Genomic DNA, 10,346 nt, shown 5'->3' on the forward strand with positions numbered 1-10,346 from the left:
AGCAGAAGGCCCTGGTTTCCCACCAGTCCACGTGGATCCCTCCCAGTGACTCCCTTAAACTCTGGGAGCAGCTATCGATTTTGTGACAAAAAGGAAACAAGCAGGAGATTTTCGCATTGGCTTTGGCCGGTCTTGCAGGTAAAACGCCACCCGCGCATCTCTCGCCGGGCTGTAGGTTTCACGATGTGCCCCTAAGTCCCCGCCGCCCGAGTAAGACTGAACCTTGTAGCTTTACCAGTCTGCTCAGGGACCTGGGGCTGGCCCCAGACTTGGTCCACTCGGACCCCAGGGGCATGGGGGAGGGGTAGGGGCGGAAATGAGAGACGTCGTCACCAGAGGGCGCCCGAGCTCGGCCGCTGCGCTCTAGCTGGTTCGCAGTCGGCTAGGGCTCGGCAACTTGGAGATTATCCGCTCCAGCTTTCCCGAGAGGAGGCGATGGCCGGCCGGGGAGGACTGTATTATCCATTGGATTGGTAATTCTTTAAGGGCAGAGACCAAGTCGGTGAGAGTCCCGGCTCAACGCCCAGTACCCAGAAGTGAGCTCGGCCGGGAGGGAATGAATGAAAGAATGAACACGGATTCACAAGGCATCAAATTGGGTGCGACAGTAGTTTGGAAAAACAAAAGACAACCATCCCCACGACTGGAATCCTGGAGCTCTCGCTGTTTCTTGCTGATTTCCCCTTTCCTTGGCCCCCAGTTTGAGCAATTGAGCCCAGGGCCGGCAGGCCCCGCCCACTCCCCCAAGGCCAGAGATTCGGGACTCCAGAGGCTTGTCCCCACCGAGCAAGCGCCCCTTGGATGGACGCCGGGACAGAATCCACTCCACTGTCAGATTACGAGGGAAAGAACAGACGGAGGTGGCCGGGGAGGCTTGTGATCACTAGAGAGGATCAAAAGGGCACTTTTCTCACCCCCGCGCCTTCCAGACCGCCTGCTTGCACCCCTGTCCACTTCGGGACCTTCTCATGTGTCCAGGTTGGGGAGCAGCAGCCTGCTGGGAGGGCTGGACACCGCCGAGGGACGACCCTATTGGTATAGTCTCTAAACCAAAAAGACCAACTCCAGGAGCACCGTCCTGGGTGTGGGAAGGAGAGGAGAGTTCTCTCATTGTTTCGGGTGGTAAGAACATCCGATGGGAAGAAGGAGAAAATACTGAAGTGTGAATAGTTATTTCTAACTTCCATTTCTTGAGTACTGACTATGTGTCAGACTGAGTGTTGAACACTTCGCGGTGGTCTCAAGTCAATTCCCATAGTTCCCCTTCGCAGGGTGGGAACTAACCCATTTCTCAGTTGAAGAGCAGGTGCAAAGGGCTGAATAAATGCATGGTTACTAAAAGCCTCCGGGGCGAACTGGCATTATTTCCTTTTGACGGCACATTATTCTATTTTAAAGCTTCAACTTCATACTTGAGTAAACTGAGACTCGGTTGATACATAAGTGATAGCTTTGGCTTGGAATAAGAGAAGCTCTGATGCAAAGACCAGTTTGGTTCCCTTGGTTCCAGTTTAGCCGGCCGCAGTGCAGCAAGCCGAGGCCCGTGGTCACTTCCAGGTCCTACACTCCCCAAATAGGACGCTATTAGCCTACTCAGTACGCCACTGGCCTAGCTGGCCCTTACCTCTAGGACCGACCTGTTTGTTTTCCCTTGGTTCTCATTCAGTTCTAGCCTCTGGGACTCAGTCTCTCCGTCTGCATAATGGGAACAGTTACCAGCCCTGTCTCCAACCCTCCCTGGGCACTGGCTTCCGACCTGCTGCAGGTCGGATTTCCAAAGCAGGACCCAGTGCAACTGAGAGGTCAAAAACGAGCTCATCGCAGCCCCGGGAGCACCCAGCGCTGGGGCAGGGGTGGGAAGGGAGGGGACAGGGGGAGCGGCCGGCTGGGAGGGACTCCGGTCCAAGCCCCCGGCCACAGCCCGGATTCAGCTCCAGGCCCGCCCCTCGCCGCGCGCCCGCCCCGCCCCGCTCTCGCCTCTAAAGTGCCGGGCGCGCGCCTCCTGCCGCCGCACTTTCACTCTCCGCCGCCGCATCCCCTCCGCGCCCGGCCTCGGTCTGCCCGCCGCCGGCTAGTGCCATGGATGCCAAGGTCTTCGTCGTGCTGGCCCTCGTGCTGACTGCGCTGTGCCTCAGCGACGGTGAGTGCGCCCAGCGACCGGGGCGTGGGCAGGCGCCGGGCGCCGGGCTCGGCGAGGGCCCCGGCTCCTCTGCCCCTGCCCGAGCTGTCCCGAGCGAGCGCAGCCCGCGCCGCTCCGCACCCCGGAGGTTGAGGCAGCCCGCTTCGCGGGGCGCACTCCCTGGGCGTACGGTGTTCGAAGTCCCCCCAGGGACCCCGCTCCGAGGCTTCGCACTCCGCGGCAGGGCTTGGGTTCCGGGACGCGGGAGCAGCCGCCGACCTCGGGCGGGCTGCAGAGCTTGGTCGCGCAGGATAGTTGGGTGCGAGCGCGCCCCGGGCGCTTTCGGAGTCGGCTAGCGAGGGCGCCGAGGTGTGGAGCTGAACCGGGAGCCGCGGGTCCCCGGCCCTTGACCACCCAGCTCCCAGATTAGTGCCTTCCGAGCGCAGCTAAGTTTCCAGAGGCGAGTGGGCTCCGGGGCCCCGCAGCGCATCGCACCGGACATGCGATCTGCGGTTCGTGTTGGAGAGAGCGCTTTGCAAAGCCTGTCTGGCACCGCGACTTGTTTGTCGTGGCGATCCTGTCAGCCGCGAGGCGTCCCATTTACGCGAGGCCTACCCTCTTTCTGCACCCACCTAAGTGGGGCTCCGCGGGCGTCTCGTTCCGAGCAGCTGTCGGGTTTGAGCCAAACGCCTGGCTGCGCTTCCGTACCCGTGGTGCGGTCTGCAGCCACGCGGCGAAGCTGGACGCGCACCCAGCCAGTGCCTTCCCTGCCTCTTCCTGGGGTCACCCAAGAGAGACCCAGGCGCCATCCGGGTCATGCATGCTCCTACCCAGTCCCCCAAGCACACCTGCAGACAGGCGCCTTTGTCACCAGCGGACTGAGCTCTCCACCTCGGAGCGAGCTGAGCGCTGCTGCAAAATTCAATCGCCAACGCCTTAGGCCACGGGGAAAAGTGGTGTCCCGTTTCACTGTGAGAGGGAGAGAGCGTTTTTTCCTTTTGAGGCTTAAGAGAAAACTCACTGTCCTGTTACAGGACACCGCTGCTGCAAAGCAAAATAAACCATTGCCTCTGAACACACAAAACAAAACCAAGTCAGCCTGGTCAGGCCCTGCTGAGAGTTCTTGGCTGCGAAGTTTCTAACCAGTCCTGCAGAGAGGGTTGAAGAACACTGAGATCTCCCTGCAGCTGAGGTCAGTTTGGGGGCTCAGACCCTGGAGCGGTCAGCTGGGTTTGCACAGAAGACCGCAGGCTGCATTCTCCATTGCTGGTGACTGACCACCTGGGAAGGGTTCCCTACAAGTGTAGCAAGTTGCTGGTCAAAGCTACAGTGGTACTGCCCCCAAAGGAAATTTAGATTGTTGTTGTTTTTCTGTAAGGTGAAAAAGTAACCTAGCCTTTTCTTTACACAGTCCTGGCCCCAGGTCATGGGGAACGCTCTGGTTTGAGGCTGTTAACAATTGAGTGGTTTGGCTAAAGTGGAGGTGTTACCATCCAGCTGTTGGAGGAGGAAATGGTGCTTCCTCTGGCTGCCACCTCCCCTGGGGAACTGCAGAAATGACTGGAATGCAGGGACCCAGGTCTTGGAGTCCTGGGCTCAGCTGACCCTGGGGAACGCAGAAGGAGTGGGGGCCTCGTTCACAGGCTCCTCCTAGCTCTGAGAAGTGCTGGTTGCTTGCCCATCTGAGTTGCCTCTTGGCAGTTGAGTGGCCAGGTCAGGATGGTCATGCTCTCCTTGCATGCGTAGGTCAGGAGGCACTTTGTGACCACCGAGAGAGGGTGCTCACGCTGAGTCCCCATGTTCAGGCTCTGGCTCTGGCTTCTACCCTCCTTCCGTTGCTTGACCTCAACCACAAAGCTGGGTCCCTGGATGCTCTGGGCTTCTGGGTCCCTGGATGCCCTGGGTCCTATTCCCAGGCTTGGTTGGAGGGGCTGACTCAGGAGCTCCTGTCTCTGCATTAGTGTGAAAGGACTGCTGTGGAGCAGAGCCCAGTTCACCAGATGCCAACTTCACCAGAAGCCAAGTTCACCCCACTCCTGGGTAACATCTGGGGCAGTCAGGCCTCTTGCCTGTACATATGCAAAACAGTTGGCAAAGTTAGTAATATTGGTGAAAAGCTGGCAGGACGGTCAGTAACCAGGTGGACACAGCACCCAGCTCTCTTGGTAAGAACACTTGGGGCTCTGTCACTTTAAAAAACCTGTTGAAAGTCTCCACTTGATAGGCAGGCAACTGGGTCCTGGGAGCAAGAATGAAAAATTGCCTTTGAAGGAAATGGATAATCCCAGGGGGGTGGAGAGGGGAGAGGAGAAAAAGAGAAAGCTTGTGTTTTGAGCTCAGAATGGGCTCTGATTTCTGGCCTGATCTCACTGCTTGGTTAATGGAGTCCAAGCCGCGTCTGGGGGACGGGGGCAAGGAGCAGCCCCCACCACCCACAGCATCGCCCCAGCAGCTGTCACGCTGTGCACCTTCCAGCTTGATGCTCTGGGATTGGGACCAACGCTGCCTCACCCCTGGGACCCACAGTCTGGTTCTGCTCAGCTGGGACCTGGTCCCAGGACACTGACTAGGGGGACTTTGACTCTTCCTTTACTGAGGCAGCCCAGCCCCCAGATCTAGGCCACTTTCCCAGGTGCTCTGGTTACAGAGCCCTGCAGACTTCTGCAGGGACCTGGTGCAGTTGCTAAAAGCCTGGCCCAGCAGTGCCTTTCTGGAGTCAGCCCAGGCGTAAACCTGACGGCTGCTCCGGGCTCCCTAGCGCCACAGTCACTGAGCACCTGGAAACCAGGCTTCTTCTTCCTGGTTTTCAGGGAGTCGAGTTTGATCTTGGGCGGGGCCAGGTGGTCCGCTTACCCCTTGACTCGGTGGCCATGGCCTCTCAACTAAATTCAGCCTTTAGAAGAAAAAAAAAGTCCCTTGCTCATAAGCTTCCCCAGCTCTCTTGCCCCAAAGCATGGAAATTCAGAACCACCAAGAGGCTTCTGGGAGCTCTGTAAACAGGCAAACTTAAAAAAAAAAATCTCTGGACTAAATATTCTCAGACATACATTTAATCCCTGATGAAAGGATCCACAAATTCAAATAATTTGGGGTATTAAGTAGGGCTTGGATAAAATCTGCAGAAAATGCGCACACAGACACACACACACAAATCCTAGGATCCACTCCCCCCAACCCTACCCGCACCCACTCCACCCCCCACCCCTGCCCCTGGGCTGGCAATTCTAGACTTACAGGGTGAGCCGTGGGTTCTGCAGGAGCCTTTTGCTAATTTACACTAATGAGTGTCAATTATGGCATTTTGCAAATTAGTGGATTGGCAAACAAAGATGGAATACAACCCAGGAGGCTGGAGCATCCTTGTGCTGCAGCCCTGCAAGTGCAGGGAGAAGGTGGGCCCTCGCCTGCCCTCTGGGGATTCCGAGGGAGGAAGCCAGTTGGGAATTCTTTTGTGGTTTGCCTGAGCTTAAGGTAAATGTGAGGGGGGAGAAGACTGCAGGTGGGGGAGGGCAGCATTCCCAGGGAAGCTGCAGTGGCTTCTCTGGGGGAGGAGGAGGAGGGAGCAAGCCTGGAGCCTCCTTCTTCCTTCTTGCTTTTCCCTGAATGGGGAAGTCTTACTCAGTAGGCCCTGGAAGAGTTGATTTTGCAAAGAATAACTGGGAACCTCAGTGCCTTGGGCTGAAACAGTCCTCTCCTGTAATTCATGCCCTTTATTTTGAGACACAGGAGCAGGAGGCTTCTTATGTTAGCTTCCCTACCCTCATAGGGTCTAGCCTCCTCAGGTCCTTCTGGCTTCTTGCCTTGTCGAAGCTGAGCCCAAGCCCACTCAGAGCTCCCTGTGTGGCCCAAGGTGAAGGTCTCTGCCACGGGGCACCCGTGACTCCCTAGCAAACCACCACCTGATCCCTCGGCTGCAGACTCAGTCACCCTTGTATCCCCAAGGCCCAGCAGGAAAATAACAAGCTGCCTTGTTCTCATTTCCCTTTCCAGCGAAACCGGTCAGCCTGAGCTACAGATGCCCTTGCCGATTCTTTGAGAGCCATGTCGCCAAAGCCAACGTCAAGCACCTCAAAATCCTCAACACTCCAAACTGCTCCCTTCAGATCGTGTAAGTCTCAACATCGTCCTCCAGAAACGGGCATAGTGACATCATCCTCCAGAAACGGGCATAGTGACGCCTAACCTGCAGACGCGTTAAAGCTAGAGAAGTGACACGTGCCGAGTGTCCAGCCTCGAACCCGGCCTGATTAGCGGCAGCTGATATTACCACCAGGAAGGAGTTTCAAAAGCTGCTCTTAGCCCTGGTGCCCTAAGCCTGGGTGCTGTGCTCCCACAGGTCCTTGCCTCCTCTTTCCATGCTTCCTCCCTTTAGTTTAAGAGATGGGAGCACATTCAGATGCGCCCCTTAGACTGGAGGAACATGAACTTCACCAAAGTTTCTTTCTGCTGAAGTACAGTAAATTAACCAGCCCCTTGCTAGTAATAGTTCTACCAGTTTCAGGGTTTTGGTGCCCTCATTTAATCCTTTATCACAGCACAAAATCACAAGACCCAAATGCAGCTGAAGCCATCATTCAACTGTTTGGTGAAACTCAAAATCACCAGCTCACTTAACTGCATTTTCTGAAACCCAACACACAAGGTTTTTGTTTTGCTGCTGTTGATGGCAGCTGCTAACATTTGATTTCATTCATGTGGGGAACGAGACGCACCAAAATCACTTATGCAGAAGACAAAGATCTCTCCTGGAGTGCGGGAGGCTGGGCCGGGTGCAGAAGGAAAGCCACACGTGGGTGTCCATCGCCCAGACCTCCAGTGCCCCCATGTCCGTGTGCTCACTGCCCTGAGCTTGGCGGGGGATGCAACAGGTGGAAGAAAAGCTACCTGACGATGTTCCACCCAACAGCAACTGGTTTTAGGTTTGATTCTTCTTTGTCTTTTTTTCCTAGCCTTTCTGCCTTGAATGTGTTTGTCATTTACACTATGTTTTAGGGCACTAGGAGATGAATTTTTTTCTTTGCTTGTAATACAATACTCTGTCATTTGAGAAGTATTTAATCAGATATTAACTTCAGTGAGGATGGGCCACTCTGCAGTGGAGACTCTGCAGGTTTTCCTGCCTGGGACTGCATCTCGAGCTGGAAGAAGCCAGAGTCCTCAGGTCTGTGTGCACAAGCACAACATTAAAAAACAGCAGACCCCGGAACTGGACCTCAGTCCCCCTTGCTCTGAGACAGGCTTCTGCTCAGCTCGTCGGCTCAAGAGGCAGGCTGTGTGAAGACTCCTGTGAGTGTTGGCGAGCCACTGTGCTGGCCCCAGGCGTCCTCACGGATGCTGAGTGGCTGGGGTGTGGTAGTGTCCTCAGGCTGCTTGACATTACCTGGTACCAGGGTTTTATGGAGATCCAGAGAGAAGTCCAGGCTCTCCTCCAGGAGTCTTTAGGGAGGGAGGCTATGAATGGAGGTGACAGGGTGCACACCAAACTTTCAGAGAACAAATGAGACCATGAACACTCAGTGAACTTGTAAAATCTCTCTGGAAACCATTTTCTGGCAAACTGCCGACACTTCCTCTCCCTCACCCCCTTCCCCATCCTCACCCCCTTCCCCATCCCTCAGCCCCTTCCCCATCCGTCACCCCCTTCCCCATCCCTCACCCCCTTCCCCATCCTCACCCCCTTCCCCATCCCTCACCCCCTTCCCCATCCTCACCCCCTTCCCCATCCTCACCCCCTTCCCCATCCTCACCCCCTTCCCCATCCCTCACCCCCTTCCCCATCCTCACCCCCTTCCCCATCCTCACCCCCTTCCCCATCCCTCACCCCCTTCTCCATCCCTCACCCCCTTCCCCATCCCTCCCACCCTGCACCTGTTGCTCCCTCTACTGCACTCTCACCTCTCCCATCCCCCAGACTATTGCTCATACTTCTCTGTAGGGCTCCAGGCCCCAGGCTTACTCCTAAGTCTGTCTTCCATGTACTGTCAAGATGATCCATGAAAATACAAATCTGCTTCTGCCACCCTCTGGTTCAAAGTCCCCACGAGTTCCCATCACAAACAAAATTGCAGATAAAGCCCCTCTTCTTTGCTCCTTACACCTGGCCGCAGGCTTCTTCAGGGTCCCGTCTCTCCAATCCCTCCACATTCTCTCTGCACTGTCACCCCCCTGGAGTATTTGCGCTTACTTTTCTCTCCCCCTTTACTTGCCCACTCCTACTTATCCTTCAAAAGCCAGCTCAAGTGTTCCATGTGTGAGTTCTCTCTGGACTCCTTAAAGACCTTCCTTCTCTTCCCAGTGTCTCTGGGGTGAAACCTGCAGCGTGGCTAGCATTGTCTCCCTAGCACACCTAGAGTTCCTTCTGTGCCTGAGCCGGCTGGGAGGCTCCAGTGGGGTCCACACCTGGGTATCAGGTGAGCAGTGGCCCGGGTCACAGCCGTGCCCCCTTCTGCTCAGCTGCATACTGTCGCCTCTTCTGTTTTGACAGGGCAAGGCTGAAGAACAACAATAGGCAAGTGTGCATTGACCCGAAATTGAAGTGGATTCAGGAATACCTGGACAAAGCTTTAAACAAGTAAGCACAACAACCAAAACGGACTTTCCACTAGACCCACCCGAGGAAAGCTAAACCTGAATGAGATAAAAGGGCAGAGGTGCGGGGGAGGAAGGGTATGCCTGGGGCAGGGCATTGGCCTGGGGATGGGCGTGAGCTTCGCCCGGTACGCAGACAGCTGCATTTACAGCACGTGGCACAGTGCTGCAGCGTGTACTCCTCCACACTCTTCACGTTGGCTGTTGTATAACTGGGGTTTTTCTAAGAAATTATATCACCCATCAGCACTTCCCAGCAGCCTGTTACCTCGTGATCATCGTAGTCATCATCACTCATTACCCTTTTTTCAATTGATAATTACTTCAAGCTCTGTATTTGGTTTGTTTTGGAGATTCTCCTTTTCTCCCCTGGGGAGTCTGAGCACAGTCAGGTGATGGCCAAGCAGGGAGCTGAGAAAAGCATTCTTCCTCCAGACGCTGAGGCTGGGAGGAAGGCTGTGGGCAGCTCCGGCAGGGGAAGCACTACTAGAATGACAACCCAGATGCTGGCCGGTGCTCGGCAGTGGCCGCTGCCTTACACCTCCTCGTTCAAGCTCAGTGATTAGAGGAGAGCTCCACGTAGAACTGCCATCACTGGGGACTGTGCTCAGAGACCCTCTCTGGATCATTCCCAGCCTCTCCCTGCTTCCCAGAGCATGCTTTCATCTTGCTTCTGCTTCTCATTTCTGTACGCTCCCAGCTGGAGGAGGGTGACCGCACGGGCTCCAGCTCTGTGGCCCCCCTCCTCCCTTTGCCCACCCCTCGTCCGCAGGCCCTCTGTGAGATCCTTCTCTGGCCTTCTCCAGAATGGGGCTGGCCCTCTGCTGGGGGTATGAGATCATGTCTCCGCCTTCCCATGAAAGACAGTCTTTGCAGAATCAAATGCAATTTTCAATCTGAGGGTTTCCTTTGAGGAATTTGGTTTCTGTGATTGCCTCTGAAGCCTATTTAGGCCATGGAGGCTCTACAAATTCTGAGGTTTCTGAAATCAGAAGTGAAAAAATAGATGAATAAACGAGACTCTGACCACTAACCCCTCCTCCTGAAGCCACAGCACAGTTTCAGGTTCCAATCAGAAATGTTGGCAAGATGAAATTCCCATGCATAAATGGGATCCACAGATGGGCCTGGTGGTATTTGTAACTTTTTGCAAGGCATATATATATATTTTCGTGCACAATTTTTTTAAACGTTCCTTTAGTAGACAAATGTATTTCAAAATATATTTATAGTCAAACAGTTCCTATATTTGAAGTGGAGCCATATGAATGTCAGTAGGTTACATTTCTCTATTATCGTAAACTACTGGCCATTTGTAAAGAAGTATATATGACATATAAGTGTGATTGCAGCTTTTTAATGTTACCCACAGTGTATTTTTTCACTTGTACTAAAATTGTATCAAATGTGACATTATATGTACTAGCAATAAAATGCTCGTTGTTTCATGGTATAAACCTCCTACTGTATGTGGGAATTTATTTACCTGAGCTAAAATCCACTGACTGTCAGACACGGGGCTCACACACGTTTCTGGTAATTTATAAACATAAGCTGGCCTGCCGGTCAGGTGCCTTGCATCCCTTCTGCTGAGTTCACATGGCCAGTGACAGTACAGGGGCCTTGCTCAGGAGCAGGT

The 10,346-nt window shown here is 54.6% G+C and overlaps 1 protein-coding gene across 4 annotated transcripts in view; it reads left to right on the top strand.

The window, feature by feature from the left end:
• Positions 1-1,921: 1,921 nt before the first annotated feature.
• CXCL12 (C-X-C motif chemokine ligand 12) overlaps positions 1,922-10,346 on the top strand; it is a 29,282-nt gene continuing 20,857 nt past the window's right edge. Inside the window, exons 1-4 of one of the 4 annotated variants that reach the window (XM_061405750.1) lie at positions 1,994-2,140; positions 6,110-6,227; positions 8,604-8,690; positions 9,143-10,164. In XM_061405750.1, the coding sequence (XP_061261734.1) occupies positions 2,080-2,140; positions 6,110-6,227; positions 8,604-8,690; positions 9,143-9,149 (273 nt within the window). In that variant the 5' untranslated portion in view covers positions 1,994-2,079 and the 3' untranslated portion in view covers positions 9,150-10,164. Of the gene's footprint in view, positions 2,141-6,109; positions 6,228-8,603; positions 8,691-9,142; positions 10,165-10,346 lie in introns of those variants that run through there. The other 3 variants (XM_061405749.1, XM_061405747.1, XM_061405748.1) reach the window with 3 other exon arrangements.

This window comes from Bos javanicus, chromosome 28 (assembly GCF_032452875.1).
Source record: "Bos javanicus breed banteng chromosome 28, ARS-OSU_banteng_1.0, whole genome shotgun sequence".
Lineage (NCBI taxonomy): Eukaryota > Metazoa > Chordata > Mammalia > Artiodactyla > Bovidae > Bos > Bos javanicus.